This window comes from Argopecten irradians, chromosome 3, assembly GCF_041381155.1.
Source record: "Argopecten irradians isolate NY chromosome 3, Ai_NY, whole genome shotgun sequence".
Taxonomy (NCBI): Eukaryota; Metazoa; Mollusca; class Bivalvia; order Pectinida; family Pectinidae; genus Argopecten; species Argopecten irradians.
This window is the reverse complement of record NC_091136.1, coordinates 11,743,676-11,762,810: the sequence shown is the minus strand read 5'-3', so window position 1 is coordinate 11,762,810 and position 19,135 is coordinate 11,743,676. Positions and strand designations below refer to the sequence as shown.

At 36.5% G+C, this 19,135-nt stretch overlaps 1 protein-coding gene across 1 annotated transcript in view; it reads left to right on the top strand.

Moving 5' to 3' along the window:
- LOC138317555 (E3 ubiquitin-protein ligase TRIM56-like) overlaps positions 1–18,187 on the top strand; it is a 29,410-nt gene extending 11,223 nt beyond the window's left edge. The window contains exon 2 of the mRNA XM_069259307.1: positions 14,167–18,187. Coding sequence (XP_069115408.1) covers positions 14,239–16,797 — 2,559 coding nt within the window. The 5' untranslated portion in view covers positions 14,167–14,238 and the 3' untranslated portion in view covers positions 16,798–18,187. The remainder of the gene's footprint in view (positions 1–14,166) is intronic.
- Positions 18,188–19,135: the final 948 nt, after the last annotated feature.

Below are 19,135 nucleotides of genomic sequence, written 5' to 3'. Positions count from 1 at the left end.
CGGTAACTTTCGGTTAATTCCGCCAATTTGATCTTGCATCGCCTTTACTTGGTACAACCCATTTTCGGTACCAGTTTTCGGTACCATGCCTATACTGCCTCTGATACAATGTAATACCTGTTACAGATTTTTTTAACAAATTCACTAATATACAAATGAAGTCTTAATTAGTATGTGTCAATTTCTTATAGTTTACCACTTCACCAGAACAAAATGAATAACTGCAGTTTGGGAATGATTTTTGGAGTTTACATAAAATCAAGAGAACAACTAACTAGCTATAGGCTACTTTCTTTCTCTCTCGTTCCATTGAACTTCTTCTATACGGTGGACTACAGAACATCATTGTACTGTAATACATGTGCTTTTGCCCTGCTAATTATATGGACACACTATATTAGTCTCTACAAACCACCAGTCATATACCATGGTAACTGCTGGCAACAATCTTTAATGTGTTCAAATACCGACCTTTGGCCTTAGTGAAAAGACACCTACAAGGAGGAATGGTCCATTTTAGTGCTAATGTTAGGAAATATCATCGAATGTTACTGACCATACAAAGGTCGAATAGGTACAGTTTTGTGAAGCGCTGAAGACATTGCATGGCCATTAAAGCACTATTGGCCACCACAGGAATCTGTCCTGATACGACCCAAAGCCTCGCCCCTTTGTTATGCATCTCTGGCCATACAATTTGTGATCATGGTGTTTACCGTACAGTAGGGCGGGTGTCCATGTTTATGACTGATAGGTCGGTTTTTATCGTCACCCGAACAGCTCGGTCGTAAACTTGGCACAATTAGATATCTCCATCCCTCCCTTTTGTTGGTTTGATACCTACTGATTTCCGTGCCCCACACCATGGGACGGAGGCATAACGTGTATTGGGGATGACAGGCGATGGCTTTACAGTGTAAACACTCGAGTTCATATTTCCTTTTTGACATTGATTTTCGTCCTTTTTATATATTTCTTTAGCCATTATCCTCCATAACATTTAGCTTTGATTATTCATCCCCTTTACTCGATAGAAATAACACTTTGTCGTGCTCGTTAAATTTCGAACAAAAAGATACACTAGTACATGTCAGTAGCCTTAAAAATGACTCCCTTGTTCGAAATATACGGTAGAGTAAGTTATGACCAAATCGGCTGAGTCTGCTTCTCGAGAATCTCCCCGGCATCTAACCGCGTGACTGTACTATAGGATGTACCGCTCTTATGCGGCGATACATGACGTATCCCTCTCGCTCAGTGATATAAACCTGACAGTACCCGGAATAGACAGCGTTATCGGGTCGTCTTAATTACAGAGAATAAACATAAAACATGTTTAATTTACCAACAAATCGTAAATTCCTTCTACTACCTCCCGGCCATACATCGCGCGCCGCTGATATCATGCCTGTTTTAGGGGCGAAGAACTATTCAGCGTTAGGCGCATTTCAATGGAGGTTGTCACTTCGTTGGAGTCGGCAATGCATACGGACAATAGGAATGTCACAATTGACTTTTCCTGCCTTCTTTGGTGCGCTTTAGTCTTTATCCTATCCATCCTATATATAGGATACCACGCAATCCTTTATCTCATTTCTTCATATGTGTTCAGGTCTTTATTCTACTGCTAGCCTTTCAACAAAACATGTGATTTATTTCACATTGTAGGTTCCCAGATGTATACTTGCCTTTTGTAAACTTGTTGCAAATTGTCGTGATATATAATTAGATTTTATCATCGAGGTATATATAGTGTATTTCTGGTAATGGTGTATTATATATCGCTTTACCCTAACACTTGTTATGGCCAAGGACAAAATCAATTTCTATATGTATATGACTTGACCGCTTGACCTGAAACGGCATTGTGTAGTTAATTGACCGTTTGATATATATAGGTAGAATTATACACTCTTATTCAAGGTGTTTCTAATGTTATCGTAATAACTTAACGGGGCCTTATAATCGAAAACGGATATAGCTATAGGCACCTAAAATCTGACCTTAAAGGTCAGTCATATCCGGAACTTAATGGTCATTATCAAGACAATAAATACTGAATAAGGCATATGGAAATCTTATCAAACTTGGCTGATTTCATTAACATTATCGATTACCTTGTGGATACTCAACTCGCATTTTATCGTATGTTTTTACTGCGCTGATCATTTAGGCAGAGACCAAGTTGTTGGAAGATGCGCTGATATTGCCTGATGAATGGCATGAGTGTGCATATGTTTGTATTGTCTGTGCAATTATTTGGTTGAATCATATGGTCGACCTTTAATAACAAATGTTCAAGAACTGACGAGTTGTATTTAAGGTGTATTTTATTAGGGTGGCCATTTGAAACTATTCTGGCCATGACAGCGAACACATTTCTTTTCTCACCACACCGGTCAGAAGTGACCGTTATCGTGTATTGTCCGACCTGTCATCTATGTGTGATGGGTTTGACCCTCCTATTGTTTGGCTTCAATCTTGTCTCATTCTTACAAAGTTTGTTTACGGGCCTATCACATCCCGGAGCTAAATCGTAATTTAATCCGCAATAGAAATAAGTCCCTGTTACGGTTCAGTGATTTTGTTTTTATCTTTATACCTGCCAATTATCGACCATGCATGTTTAAACACCTGATGGATAGCAATACATTTATACATCTGTACATATGGTCGGCCTTCTATCTATATAAAAATCTTTGATGGATTTACCTATCACGCCACGGCATATCAATACAAGTACACGTATTCAGATAAGAAATATTTCATTAACGGAATAGGGTGGTAAGAAAAGCTGGATAGAGGCAGAACATTGAATTTTACTGCAATGAAGGGGGAAAAGAGAAAGGGAAGTATGCTTGACATTCTAAAGTTATAGACAGCGTTTTCATTTGAACAGAGTACAGGTTTTCAGAGCGAAAACAGCTGAACATTCCGAAAACAAAAAATAACACCAGGAACAAGAAACTTTCACGTATGATCTAGAAATCGCAGGATACATAGGTCATGAGAGCAATCGAATACGACTACGCGGAAGGAACTGTTCGTTATCTTACATTTGTATGACAGGCATCGTTGCATCATGAAGATTGAGGACACTTCTTTGTCCTGAGCTCCCGGTTCATTATTACATCGTTTATAAATTCACAGCTTTACCTTTTGAAAGTAGTCTTGTTGACGTGTTGGTTTTTACTTCGGGGTATGGTTTTTGCATGAATATTTTTAAAACAGGTTTGTTGTTTTTCTTGTTTGGATATTTGTTGAATTCTAAGCTTATTTGCGAAAGAACGAATTGGCGTTTTTGTGAATTTTCTCTAACTACAAAAAAAGACAACTTTATTTGATTTCATGAATAATAACTTTCTGGCAGTTTCAGTTCACCATACCCGTAAAAGCGACATTTTGCACCTGTTGTGAATATTATTTCCCCTGGAGATTTAAGAGAAACAACACAAGGCATTCTATATCCGTCTGTTGAAAAGTATCCAATTTGTTTTGTACAATCACAGAGAAAGGAATTCCTTTAAAAAGCCATTTTGTTTACCGATAAAGATCTGCGATCGAAAGCCATGATAACACATGGTCACCTCCTTTTGTGGTTCCCTGTTTAAAGGCGGTTAAGTAACATGAGAAGATTCTATCGAAAATGTCAAAACCTGACGGCAGTGGTATACATGGTGTGTCGACTGGCCATTTATACTGGTATCGTATAAAGACATCGTTACGTGAATGGGGGAGAATGAATGTGAAAATAAGTTGTTTTTAAACCCTCGTTCTGTTGTATTGGGTGTCGTGAACCCTTGACAGGCTGAGTTACATCTATGTGATTGTACCCGAGTACCTAGGGATCCACTTACACACGGGTATATATATAGGTATGTCAGACATAGGTAATACACAGCAAGGGATCACCGCTAAATCCCGGGGATTACGTATCGGGTCCTACATCTGGACATCTCAGGGGCGACAGGGAAACATAGGAATTGATGTGTAAGATGTTGATAAAATACAGGTTAGAGGAGTGAATATCAAGAAGTTATCAAATAGATACAAAACAATTCAGATAGAAGTAAATCAAAGGAATGTTGACTAAACGAGCGAATGAATGAATAAAATGAATGAATGGATGAAAGAATGACTTTTCAAAATCATTTAGAATCTACATGAAACAAATTATGATTTAATCAATTTGCAATGCAGAAACTAACGAAAAAAATGAATATGAAACTGTCCTATTTTTTGCAGTCTATGCCAAACACGTGTTTTGTACTTTAACAGGCAGTGCGTATTAAACAGGACACAGCGAGTAAACTCCTACCATACATTGACGCGATTTACTTCAGATATTTTCTATAGAGTATAACAAACTGTCCCATCCTCTGTAAGACGAGGAAATGATTCATAGCAAACATTTATATATACGTAAAATGGACATGTGTACTTACTGATGAATTCAATTACTTTCAAAAGGCATGAAAAGACACACGTATATATAAATGTACAGTGTTTAGATTCGGTAAGAATTTCTAGTATTATCATTTTGAAGCGTGGGTCGGCGAACGTTTCTTTATCACATTGAATCATACATGAATAGCGGGTTACGCAGTACAGTGTAAACTTAGAGCCAAGTTATTAGGTATTACCGTATGTGTGGATCTTTTCTGACATGTGTAGAATATATATCTAGACTTTTTTTTAGAGATAGTTGAATTTATGAAACTGTGATTCATCCCAGAACATGTAGATTTCTGTTATCAAAACACACTCACATTCAATAATAATCATTTGAAAGAACACCTCACGTACAGTACAATCTAAACACACATATTGATGCAGAAAACGTCTTAACTACATACTCGCTGTCTTACGTGGATATAGCTCTAGGACAATATGATCGTAGATAACCTATACAGAGTTATCACAACCATATTAGCTGACGTACCAGTATCTGTCTAGTTATTCTGTGACTGTTTATATCCTTGTAAGTAACATTATCCCACTGAATGTTTGTTGTTCCATACACATTTTTTGAAAAGATCGAAACTAGTACTGATGCTGTGTTGCAAAATTAGTGCATATTAATATGTTTATCATAATGCTTATCGTTTGTAGTCTGTACTCAAACGTAGTTCGACACGATTTTGAAAAGCTAATAAAATATTCATGTTTATGATAATAGTATTCGTTTCAATAAAGCTTCGTTTTTATTATATAATTAATCGAATCAGAACTACTTCTGAATGTGTTTTTCCCCAAAGGAAAACGTTTAAGTCATCATTCGACATGTCCGAAACCTGTCCCTTTCATGACTCCCTTTAGGGATTATATACTGAATAATCTCCTTAACGCTGAAATTAGATTTGATTTGATATGAAGGAGAAACTAAGTATTAAAGGGACACAGTCTGGTTATCTAAGTATGACAGGCCTTAAGTGGCACGTTCTCACTAATTATCTACCAAATATAACTAGACTGACATGTTGAAGAATCTCATGCTGTTGTCACCACATCAAGGCCCTGGCTAGTCGGATCGTAAAGATAGACGAAGTTTTATATGAAGCAGCCCAGTTGCGATGACAATAGGATTAATAGAATCATTCATCCCCTTTGGGGTGAGACAGGAGAATCTCTACCCGAGAGGTAAGATTTTTAAGTTGTCAAACATGAGGCTTTGCCGAGTGTTCGACAGCTTAAGAATCTTATCCCGAGGGTTGAGATATCCTGTCTCACCCCAAAGAGGGTGAATGATTCTTTTTCTCTTACCCCGTGTACCACTTTAATTCGTGTCTCTAATGAACGTGTCACTTATGCAAGCAAGGATGATGTAACCAAAAAAAATCGTCGTCTTCGCCGTCTTTGTGACGTCATTTCATTGTTGTCGTGAAGTTATGATACTATTACAGCGACGTCGTGATACTGTTGTCGTGACGTCATACAATAAGAATTGTTGAGCACGTGCAAAGATCTCGGATAGCTTGTCTTTACCCTAGGGTGAGATAGAAAAATCTAACACTAGTAAAACTGTGGATATCCTTATCTGGGGTAAGAGAATAATAGAATCTTACATGGGTCTGTGAAGTGGACAGGGATATCTCAACCCGAGTGAAAGATTTTGGCCGGTCAACCCGAGGCTTTCCGAGGGTTGACGGCCAAAATCTTTCACGAGGGTTGAGATATCCCTGTCCACTTCACAGACCCATGTAAGATTCTTTTTCTCCCATACTTAGCAGAAAAAAATGAGGAAATTCTACTTGGTTTCCAGCTTTTTCATCGCGCCATTACCGCAGGAACGTCGTTACACGTATACGTCAAAATTGATGACGTCATCTACAATGCGCGCCGCAGTTACGCCGCATGTATTGACGACGTCACGTTATTGTCTAGCGCGTGTGAGTTGTCTTACATCCCCCTGTGTAAGATAGAGATATCTTTTCCCTAGCAACCACGGGAAATCCCTGTGTAGTAAGGGAGAAAATGATGTCTCTAATATGCATGCTCTATATAACAATCGACGACAGATACATATTACATGCATGTAGATTAGGACCATGTTTCATGGAAAAAGATTAAAACAAAAAGCCAAACTAATTTTAAAGCTGTCGCGGCATATCCGAATTAAAACAGCTAAGAAAAGAAATGAACAAACCAATGTCCCTGTGTGCATGTTCTAGTTTAAATTAGCTTTATGTATAAGTAGAAATAAAACTGCAATGACAAAATAACTAATGACATTTATCCAAAGACAGTGAAATAAAAATCCCGAAATAGAGAGTACAGACTTACTTTTTGTGCAATGTTAGATTTATTGTAACTAGTAGTATTTGTAAGATCATACGGGATTGTTCATAAGAGGGCATCCCTTTGAGATTTTAATATACCAGAAATTCGAAACTTTAAGACATCAATGCGGGTTGTGTAGCCTATAGACGTCTGTACTGAATCATTTTATTTTTCCCGTTCTTTGTACAGCGATTAACAGTGCGTCATACCCTAGTGTACCTTTTACTGATAATAATGGATTTACAGTGCCTGAACTTTAATATACACTATGTACATTGCGAGAGTGGCCTTTCTAAACACCAATAAACCCAATCTATGGTAGAACTCTAGCTTATGATAACAAATCTGGGAGTTAAATTATTTCGTTTAAGGTTTGTGAATACATTTAATATGTTTCTTTATAAGATTATTTTTATAACGAATAAGCTGACCCTATATACTTTAATCAACACAATATAAGTGAAGTTCTTTTGCATACCGATTCAGATTAAGTCCCGTAAAATGTTAAGGATTTGATAACTTGATTTAGATTTTTGAAGTGAAACATTCTAATCAAAAATCGTAATTTGGAAATCGGTACGATAATGCAGATGTTCTAAAATATTTTCCATTCATCTACTGGTGTTTTTCCACTTTCCTTACAACAGTTAAGTTTACTATTGATTGACGATCAAAATAAAATAAGGTAATGTTGGCATCAAGCTATCTTAAACGATATATATTTGCCACTCGAATTAACGAAGTTTTATTACTTTTTTACTTAAATATCATTGTATGGACAAAGATGAGTAATATATGGATACTACAATTAATACCACCGTGTTAGAAATAGTTTTACAGGACTCAAAAGAACATAATTTCAATCTAGACTCCTAACTCATCTGGCAATGTTCTGCTTATAGAAAGTATAAAGAAATGTGTCTGTTCCTATGTGAATATGTATGGTTTGTCCGCGTGATAGGAAAGAAATAACTGATCGTTCCACTGCAATAGCCAGAAAAGTACAGTGTCCGTCACCTCCTCTGAACGACGGACAGAATATTTCTGACAGACTGCCGTCAAAGTGGAGGAATTATATTTGTTCTAGTTATTCTTGTGTTCAAGCTATAGGTTATGTAAAACATGTTTCAGTTCTCTGTCGATTTGTTTTCATTGTCGATGTACTATGTACCATAAAGTAAACTATACACGAGGCTTGTATATCATACTTTTGGCGATTTGTGCTTGATAAATTATAAATAGTATCAGTCTCCTTCCAATGTCTTTGTATATATATTTTACACACAGTATTTATTACGTTTGCTTATATAGTCATTGTAAGGTGGAAACTTGCACTGTGTAGTTCACATATAGCAGCTGTGCTTTTCAATTTTTTTTTTAAATTCTATTAATGACGCCATCCTTTACGAGTCACGTTATGGTGAGTTAAGAATGCCTTTCTATTCAAATCGTTCATCACTCTGATGTACATTTTTCCTACTTTTATCTGATCGTAAAAATGCAATTGATTATGTAAACAAGGTTACCCTTTGACCTTTAAAGCATTTCTCGTGAAATGAAAACCTATCACTGTATACCCCAGGCGAGGGGTGCGTACCTATGCAGCCAGAAATGATGTATTAGACAAAGTTTTGTGTGCTTGCACTAATGTAACAACATTTTCGCTTTTATTTCTTAAAAAAACATAGCACTGTTACCATGGGTCATTCTTTATTGTACAAAGCAAAGTTGACAGTTTAGTCAACTACAATACACACATTCATTGTATTTATCACACTATATAAATACCTTTCTAAAATTATATTATTTATGAAAGGATATGAAGTAATTTTCAAGATGACATGTTTTCTTCAGCTTTTTCATTAGAATAATTTGTGCAAGATTATGAGCGTCATCATGAAACACTGTAATGATTTTTATGGGGCAGCCATTAAGATCTCCGTTTTAATGGACCCATGTCGTGTGTATATGTGATAACACTGTAGAGTGCAGCACATGTGGTCTTATTTCCCTTTAGTTGTTTGCCTTTACTTACTTAGAAACTTAATACATGGGTTACAAAACAAAATACTTTAAAAGCACGCAATATATATTTGAAATGTATTTGTCATCGTGATATCACGAGATCAATGATATTTGATTACTAGTTTGCGAGTCGGACGACTATCTGATCCATCACAAATAGGTTCTTCAGAGCTTCCCTCTGCATGATTCGTTCTTAACTCGACCATGTAGTATCCGGGAAGTTACCGGGAAGTGCCTAATTTGTTTTCAACCATGCCGGCGGTGCACAATAGTATATACCCGATATGCTTACAATGTATATCCTTTACGTTACCATTACACAAGTGTCATCACGTTGAAACATACAGTTGAAAACACACGAGAAAAAAAAAACAGAAATAGCGCTTGCTTTATCTCCCAACACAACGGATTCTTCTGAACGTTGTAATTGCCATTAATCATTCAAAAGAATTATATTTTTTCAATTACTGTCATGATGACTCAAGCAAAATAGGATATAGTTAAGTACCGACACATGACTGATCGGATAAACAATAACGTTTGATTGACAAGTTTATGTCATTTATTAAAGAATGTAGATTGATGATAATAATTACTTCGCCATTATCACCATTGAAAGAAACATATTCTGAAGTTTATCATACTTTGGCCATATCCATATTGATTTTGACTTCTTATATGGAAAATGCCCTAATGTGACTTGATCTTTGCTTTATATATTGGAGCTTACTAATATTATACATGCACACCGATATACTGATGATATTAACGAACGAAAGGCTATCAATGACATCATCTACAGTTTTATTTCTCATAAACAGTTTGTGTAATTATCGTTTTAATTGTTAACATATTATTTTGCGTTCGGTACGGTTTCCGAGTAGATTTACGAGTTGTTTAACAATACATTAACATATGAAGCCGACTGACATATAGATTAGGATGTGTCTATTCTGGTTTTACAGATTGTAACGCATGTTACCTACATGATAGACAGGCTGTCAGACAGTTGGGGGAGGTCATTGTTTACAAGCGATCATTAATTACCCAGTCTGTCAAAAGTAAGGATTATGTGATAAATGTGTATTTAAATATTTATGGAATCCTCTGGTACGGTAACGAAGTTTTTCGCTAAGTCAGCGTTCAAATTGTTAGCGGTATGGAAATGTTTGCATAACATTTCGCATCGATGGTAATTATTGACAGGGAAAATATTTTATATATTCCCTTGTGGGTATATTCGCGATTTATTAAAAGCAAATTAAATGAAAATTTCCATCCCATTAACTATTCAACGATATCCTATATGAGTTTGTGTCCTAGACTATGATAAACAGCTACTATAATGGTAACTTTCACCTGTGTTAACGTTATTGATGCTGTTATAATAATTCACTCATTGTTGATCTATCAGAGTTACTCCCCTTCGTTTCAAACCTTCAATACCAAAGGGAAGTAAATCTGATCTATCAGAATATGAAACACGTCATATCCACAATCCTACGTTGCCGTCGACGTCACCTTACAACAGTATCGCATGGCAATACAGGCTTTATATATTTTTCGTAGTAACCGATATAGCAATGGAACTTTCATTTTTGTCGTTACGGCGTTGATTTGCCTTTCGATGTCCTCGCTATGGACTACCAGGAAAAGATTATGATAAACCAAAAACGAACTATGGAGTTACATTGTGAATTTCTCTTATAAAAGTGAATTGGCTTCACATAAAGGAGCAAAATGGGATGAATTGAAACGGAAAGTTTCACGAATCATTTAACACATTAAACCCATTACCTAACATTAAATACTGTCATAAAATGTGTATAAAGATTGATATGTTGAGATATCAGAACAAAGCTACAGAGCGAATGTTAAATTGATATGGAAGGCTGTAATTGTCGCAATATGACATTGGATGACAATATAAGGATGTCTATTTATGAGTGATAGATCAGTGTAACTTCTCTACAGTCGCAGTAGGTATTAGGTCGATTCCTTTTTAAAAACATACTCCGTTTACTTTCTACAGATGACACGACAGGGTGCGGAATGCAAAACCAAACAAACAATTTTAAAGATGATGCTAACATCCAACTTTTCTGTAGTCGCGCAGGTCCTGTCACATTTTATTATAGAAATGTTTTATATTGTCAAGTTCGCAGTGTTTTATGTCATAATGTGCAAAACACTTGGTCGAACGATTTGTTATTTTTTATAAGGTACATTTTGTATTCTTCTTCAATTTCATCACCTTAACTCGTTGTTCCTTTTTATATTCTTACAAAACTTGTCTATCCACTTAAGGCTTGTCAGTCCGGAGATTACCGTGATTTATACGACATTGTGTAAATTTTCACGGTGTTTTGAGCTTTAAAATGTCACCGTAACATTTCTGGGCCGTCAGTCAATCTTGTCATTATACAGAACGTTTTATAGTTAGGACCGCGTGCCCTAGGGTTAGATGGAGTAAAACACACAGCCTTAAAGGGGTTCTAACTATAACAGTGTATTTCAGGGAACTGTTTTTTCTAAGAGCTGTACAGAAAATAGCTTTTGTTTTTTGAACGCGCGCAATGGAGGTACCTATAAATGATGTCAAGATAAATATCACAAACAATGGATTGTAGATGCTTAGTTACATAACGCGTGCCATTTCATCTACAACTCCTCTGAGACGGATAATGTATATTCCATTTTAACATTTAGTTACTAGTATAGGAACTTCATTCTTTTGTAGTAAATAATTGGCACTTACTCATGTGTTTAATACTTAACATAATATTTTTTTTAATATTGTCATAATCCCTAAAACCTACCGATAAAGTTTCTTAGAAGCTGTTTTTCCAATACACGTCAATACAATAATTGACTTTTATGTGTAAGCGAACAGTAAGTGATATAATAATTATACACAATTATCTCCATCTTAAAATTATTGTAACAGAATGATTTTTCCCGTGAGATCAACCTTCAAAATATAAGTAGTTTTTATAAAAACATCGAGACTCGATTGATTAAATTAAAACAAACTCTTAAAAAAATCCTATTTATATATAAATGTATAAGGCTTTCTCATCAGAGTTTACAAGATTGCGTGATTTAGTAAATGCCATATGAGATGGGGGTTCAGAAAGTATCTTAGGAGGATACTTGCTCGTTCAACACCATTCCTCGTGAATGACTTGACAAGTCTCCATCAAAAACGTATTCAAGAGTCAGCACAAACATATACATAGAGCTACATCAAGTCCAGATAGGACGAGCTTTGTCATCGGTATAATGTAGACTGTTCATCTGTCATGTTTGTTTGACTGCTTCAGTGAGATGACACTATCATTGCACTATTCTGTGCAGCGTGAAGTATGGATGAATTTAATCTACCGTTCATAAAATAATTCAAGACGAAAACCGTGACAGTGTCAAACAAGACATTTCCAGTTATCTAGACACAAGATAAAATAGTCATGTACTATTCCTGATGTCCCTTTAATTGGACCAGGAATCTTACGTCCAACCTCTAGGATAGAACGCGTCAATACAAATATAAAGGGGTGCCTACACCTCGACCCAAACCTACTTCCAGTGTGATGTATGTCAATCAGAACTCCGGGATCCTAAATAAACATAGACTATATAACCTTAACACCTAGTCTAGAAACGTCAACACACCGTTACTGACCGTCATGTAGGGTAAATATTAGGTAAGAAAATAAATATACCCTCCCCGATATATATAGACTTATCCGGTGTTGACAGATAGCACTGAATCAATATGGATCACTACCGAAGAAGGAAGCCGGTCGCGGCATTCTGAACCAACTTAAGTTTGTTTTCAATCATTGTTATACTGGTATATAGAACTATGCTTTCAGATAAGGTAGTCGCAAAGCTACCTAAAACCTAGGAATAACAATGAATACCGATAATGTTTATCTGTATATGACGAGGGTGTTATCGTATGTTCGAGATATACGGAACACGTGGTTAATGTGCTGCCATCTTATAACATATATCATCCTTCATAATAGAGCGAATATCATTATCTGTTTTAAGTCTTTAAAGAAAGAATTTTGCAGCTAACTCTTCATTGATGAAATGGTAGTGGGTTACTCTCAAAGGTGGATACCAAAAATGGAATACTTTCTATGATTTTTATCATATTTGGCACCATATGGTATTTGATGATGATGACAATTGTCCCCATACGGAAAGTTGATAAGCTTTCATGAAGACAAAAATAATTCTTGCAATTTGACATGTGACATTTTCATCAAAATAGTGATGCGTCGAATGTATATTCTAACGATTATAGCAAATATGTTGATATAAAACATCGATTTTTAGGAGCCATGAAGGAGTCAAAAATCACGAAGATTCCTAACAGTAATCATAAAACTTTGGCCTTGATAGTCATTAGTATAATTTACATTTCATGTTAAATGGGGGTGTTTAATAGCGATGTATATAAGATCGTGTTCTAATTACCAAAGGTCATCTTCGATATCCCAGGGGTTACTTTCACCGTGGATATAACGACAGTGATAGTAATCCCCGGATAATCGAAGATGCCAAGTTTGTGACTAGATTTATTTTGGTTCTGATGTATGTCTGGCTCACAGTTTTATTATTGAACTGTCATTCTATATCAAAGTTCTCGTACTAGGTATGAAAACGCCTATATGATGAATCATCCCAATTCATGTTGATCAGAAATATGATAATTATCAAAAATCATACACATTACTATGACAAATATTTTTTTTCATAATAACGCTGTTTCTTTTTTTGTTGATGGCTATCATAAGAAAATAAATAAGCGAAAAAAGTGAATTACCTGTGACGAAGTGAAATGGATTCTTTGTAGTTAGAAAATGATATCAGTATGTACTGAACTGTAAAACCGAGAATGTATATGTCTATTCCATACCTATAAACTTAAGAATGTTATTTTGAAAATATATACAAAAGTGTGGTTCTATCAAACGTTTTAAAAATCTATATATTGACATAATTGCACGTTGATCGCACCTTCAATCGTTGAAGAAGCATCCCGAAACTATAGTAGCCGATAAAATAATGTGCGGCTGAGGCAAGATCAACAACATAAGATAAATGTCTACAGTAAACTTATCATCATGTTATAGTTTCTTTTATAAACTTGATTATGTCCCTGTCATTCAAGCTGAGAAGTAATAATTTCATGTTTATTATTACAAGATAAACCTATTTCTATGATCCAAGTTGCACACGCCTATACAATCTACTATTGCATTCATATCGATTTTACTTACATCGTTTGTATTAATTAGAGACTATTTAAATAGCATGCTAAAACGACCACTTTTTCATATTTTTCAGGTGTGCGATGGACCCAATCACGTGACGACAACAGTAGACATTAAATAGCGTCATCCCAAACCTAGGCTGACAATGGAGACTCTAAAGGAGATACAGGACCAGTTCCTAAAATGCCCCGTCTGCTTACAGAACTACACGTGTCCGAAACTCCTACCATGTCTGCACACCTTCTGTAGACAATGTTTAGTGGAAGTACTGAAGAAATCTGTCGGAGATGAAAATGCTGATAGCTCTAATGAGAGTGATTCTGAAACTGAGAAACCTGCCCCAAACGGAAAACATTTTAATTGTCCAGTTTGTCGGGCCGATATAGAACTGAAAGTTCCAAGCGGAAATTCTAACTTCGATCAATGGACGGAGATGTTCCCAGATAATCACTTTGTCAGTAGTTTGATGGAGAAGATTGACATGCACTCGACAGATAAGTACTGTGAGAGTTGTTGTAGAGACGGAAACAGAATTGGCGCTAAAGCTGAAAATTGGTGTCAGACGTGCAAAGTCGTTTTCTGTGACTCTTGCATAAAAGCGCACAACGTCATCAAAGCTTGCCGAGAACATATTGTAGTTTCACTCAGAGACATGCGCAATGATCCACTCGAGTCCATTCGGTCAAATAAAAAGGAAATTCCATGTTTTCATCATCGGGACAAGGTTATTGAGTATTATTGTGTTGATTGTCACGTGACTATTTGCTCCTCGTGTGTCGCCGTACAACACAGACGCTGTGAAATGGTGGAAACTTTGGTTGATGCCGCTCAAAAGTTAAAACCAGAAACGGAATATGTGCAGAAAAATCTTCAAATGCAGAACGATGTTTTACGGGATTGGCGCGAGGAACATGAGAAAGAACTCGGCGAACTCTCAACCAACAAGGAAATGATCATGAAAGAAATGTCAACAATACGGAAGAGGGTAAATGAAGCCTTAGAAAATTTAGAAAATAAACTCATTGTTGATCTTGACCAGAAAAACATGCAGACGGCAACTGTTGTGAAGGGCAGAATGAACGAGATTGATGAAATGAAGAAAAACGTGAACAACACTGGAACTTTCCTCAAAAATCTTATCCAGTTTGGCAGTGACTCGGAACTTCTCACTGTTTTTGATGCAATCAAGTTGCAAGTTGACGACATGCGCGCTAACATTCAGAAATCGCGCTTGAGTAAACTGAGTACTCGCCACAGACTCATTCCTGACTCGAGTATACAGAGACTACTGGAACTACACTCTGTAGGGAAAATCGTCGATTTAGTGGATCTGAAAAAGGATACTTTTCTCAATATGAATGGATTGTCCGAAAAGGAAGGCCAGACACCGCAGAGACGATCGTCAATCAAGCGAACAGGAACTTTCCGCGTCGAACGCTCCCCAACCCAATCTCCAGCTTCCACAATGATGAGCTCATCAGCATCCTCAGTTTCCTCGACATCAAGTGAATCCATTGGTTCACAGGAACTCTTGTCGCCACCCATTCGTGCGCGCAGAGGCTCATCATCAAGGCCATCTTCTGCACGTGACGCACCAATTTCAAGACCGCCTTCGTCTCGTGAAATCACGTCAAGACCGACGTCAGCGCGCAGTTCCCCAAAGGTGGCAGTATCAAGAACTACTCCCGTCAAGTCCAATACTCTCCCACGCACTCCGCGAACTCCACGGACTGAACGATCGCAGAAGGTTGCAGATGTAAACAGAGTTAACTCCCTTCCACGGAACAAGAGCAGCACATCAAATATCTCCAATAAAAGAAATGGTGAAACAGAAAATGTCGAAAATGCGAATATTCCTCCTCAAACGAAATCTCGCACTGTCCCAATGCTTTTCTCGTTCAACGGAAAAACGGATGGGGATGCCAAGAAATGCTGGCCGCTTGACGTCACAATGCTTGAAGACGGCACTCCTGTTATTACCGACTTCCACAACAAAAAAGTGAAGGCATTTGATGCGACTGGAAACGTTATGGGGGAGGTTGCAGTGCCGAGCTGGCCGCATGGAATTGTGGATGTAGCTAGCGCGGAAGTGGCTGTAACACTTCCGGAACTTGCCACGATAATGTTTGTGTCAGTACAGGACAACAACATGCGGATTCGTAAACGTGTTAGAACGGTCAAACAGTATCGTGGGATAAGTTGTGACGTCACAACTTCACCCAACGACCCTATCCTCGTTGTCTCGTGCTGTGCGTCCGGTATCCAATGTGTCGATGTTCTTGCATTAGACGGCACGGTTATACAAACGTACCGTGAAGACAGACGCCAACCAGGAAAACTTCTGTTCACTTGGCCTTATTATGTCACAACTAATGCGGCGGGCGAGATTCTCGTCTCGGACTGTCAGTCTCGCAATGGAATTATCTGCATTTGCCGTGATGGTTCTGTGAAATTTGAACAGGTGCTTCCCGATAATATTGTGTGTGACCCGCGGGGAATCTGCACCGACCGACAAGGAAATCTCTTTCTGGCAGACAAGACTGGCAACTCGGTTCATGCTCTCGGTCCAGATGGCGAGTACAAAGCCAGAGTTCTCTGTTCTGCCGACGGACTTATCCATCCTATCGCGGTCTGTCTCAGTCCATTCGGCCATCTCATTATTACGCAGGAGAATGGTGACGTCAAGGTGTTCAAGTACAGTTGATGTGAAATTTATCTGAAATAACCGTCGATGCCAAGGTAGATTGATCGCTTATCGGTAGAATTAGAAAGGAAATCTCGAGATTCAAAAGCCAAGTGTGATGTGTTAGGCTACGTTTTAAATTGAATGTATTACAACAGAAATGGAACCTTGCTGAAAAAGAAAAGAAAAAAAGTAATTCAAAACTGATTTTCATAGCTATAGTTCTTTCTTATTTTTGTGATATTAGACATTGTAATGAATGATAGTTGTTTTTTACGGTAGAAAGACTTACTCAGTGTAAAAACTAATATTTGACCAAATTTTACTTAAATATTGCTGATCCACTTATCGCTTATGAAGGAACTAAACTGAGTATTTCTGTTGTTTTCTGTGATCTTTTAAATATTTAACCAAGAAATCCTGATAAATCGGACAATAAGCTGTGTTTCAAGTTTGACGTGTTTTTTTCTCTCGATTATAAATATTGATAAAGATAAGGTCATGTTTCTAAAGAATGTTTACTATCACGTGACCTTCTTGGTAACGTATACTACTAAACTGAGTTTACTTTTAAAATGTCAAAATCAGGAAAATATTTGGTTCTGACTCATATAATATATACAGTATATATAGAAATATACCTATGTAAATGTTACTTGTAACATGTAGCCGCTACATTACCATAATCTCCCCCCCCCCCCCTCATGTCTCATACCGAGGTTGTCTCGCTTTGCAACTCCATTCAGTCAGCCTTGATGTTACAAGGCATATATGTTACCTTGGTCGTCATTTTATTACGGTGAGAATCAGTATCAATTAATCGTAAACATCACAAGTACTCTAAACAAAGAAATGAAACTGTCCACTTTTGTCTAAATTTGATTATTAACTTGCATATTTATGTCATACACTCAAGACAACAATTAGATGGCTACCTGAATATCATATAACACATACACTATATATAAACTATAAACAAACCCCAAATATCCTTGATGGTAATATTCCCTAATATATTAATCCGCCTCTATTTTTGTTGTAACTGATAAATTATCACATTACCGTAATAAAAATCATAATCGGTTCTTATGATGGAAGATTTTTCTTCTGTAAAGAAATATGATTTCTTATATCTAAATACAATTCTCTCAATAATGGTGATAATTGTGTAAAACCTCTACTTTAGACTTTATATGCAGTGTACTGGTGGTAATATATGGCTTCAGTAGTTAACATAACACCATTGTTGTAGCATTGATATGTTACTGAGACAGTATAGAAATAATATAAATGTTCAGGTTTTGTTGCAATGGGTCTATATAGGGTTAAACGTATTAATATCATAAACATATTTATTTGTTACACTTATTTGTGTTAGAGTTTATTATAAATAAAAATATAACAAAGCTAGTGTTTTCTTCGTTGCACTTTTTAATTTTAGTACGGATAATGCTAAAAACAACAGGTCACACACGATGCTTCAAATCATTCATTTTACTGTAGAAAAGCTTATCTTCAAGGGAAATCAGATATCGCGAAAAGTCATCGACACAAAATTAATTCCGACGCAGGGACAGTAGAACCTTGTGACTATTGGTCGCGAAAACAAACCACGAACAAGCAGTTAGCATCAAAATGTGAAATAAATTCTCGGAGAAAACAAACCACGAACAAGTAGTTAGTATCAAAATGGTCGCGAAAACAAACCACGAACAAGCAGTTAGCATCAAAATGTGAAATAAATTCTCGGAGAAAACAAACCACGAACAAGTAGTTAGTATCAAAATGTGAAATAAATTCTCCGAGAATACAAACCACGAACAAGAAGTTAGTATCAAAATGTGAAATAAATTCTCCGAGAAAATAAACCACGAACAAGAAGTTAGCATCAAAATGTGAAATAAATTCTCCGAGAAAATAAACCACGAACAAGTAGTAAGCACCTAAATGTAAAATAATATTTCCGAGAAAACAAACCACGAACAAGGAGAAAGAAGGAAAGAAGACGAAAAAGTGATTGCGTGCTCCAAAATATTCTGGTCAGATGCATTTTTATTCATCTTCATCAATAAAAACACTCTTTGTAAGTTGCATTAAAGCAATGTCATATTTCAAAATGACTTCACAAAAACGAAATGAATTCGAATTCGGAAAATATCGCTCCAAGATAGATAACTCTTGTGGTGATGAATTCAGTAATCAACTTCGAAGTTTTGGATAAAATTAATTTTCTAAATTAAGAAAACAAGACACCGAATTATTAGCATTTAATATTTTCCACAAATTAATATGAAACGTAAAACGTAAAATGCACAAATGATGTGCAGTGAAAAAAATAATTTTAATATTTGATATTGTA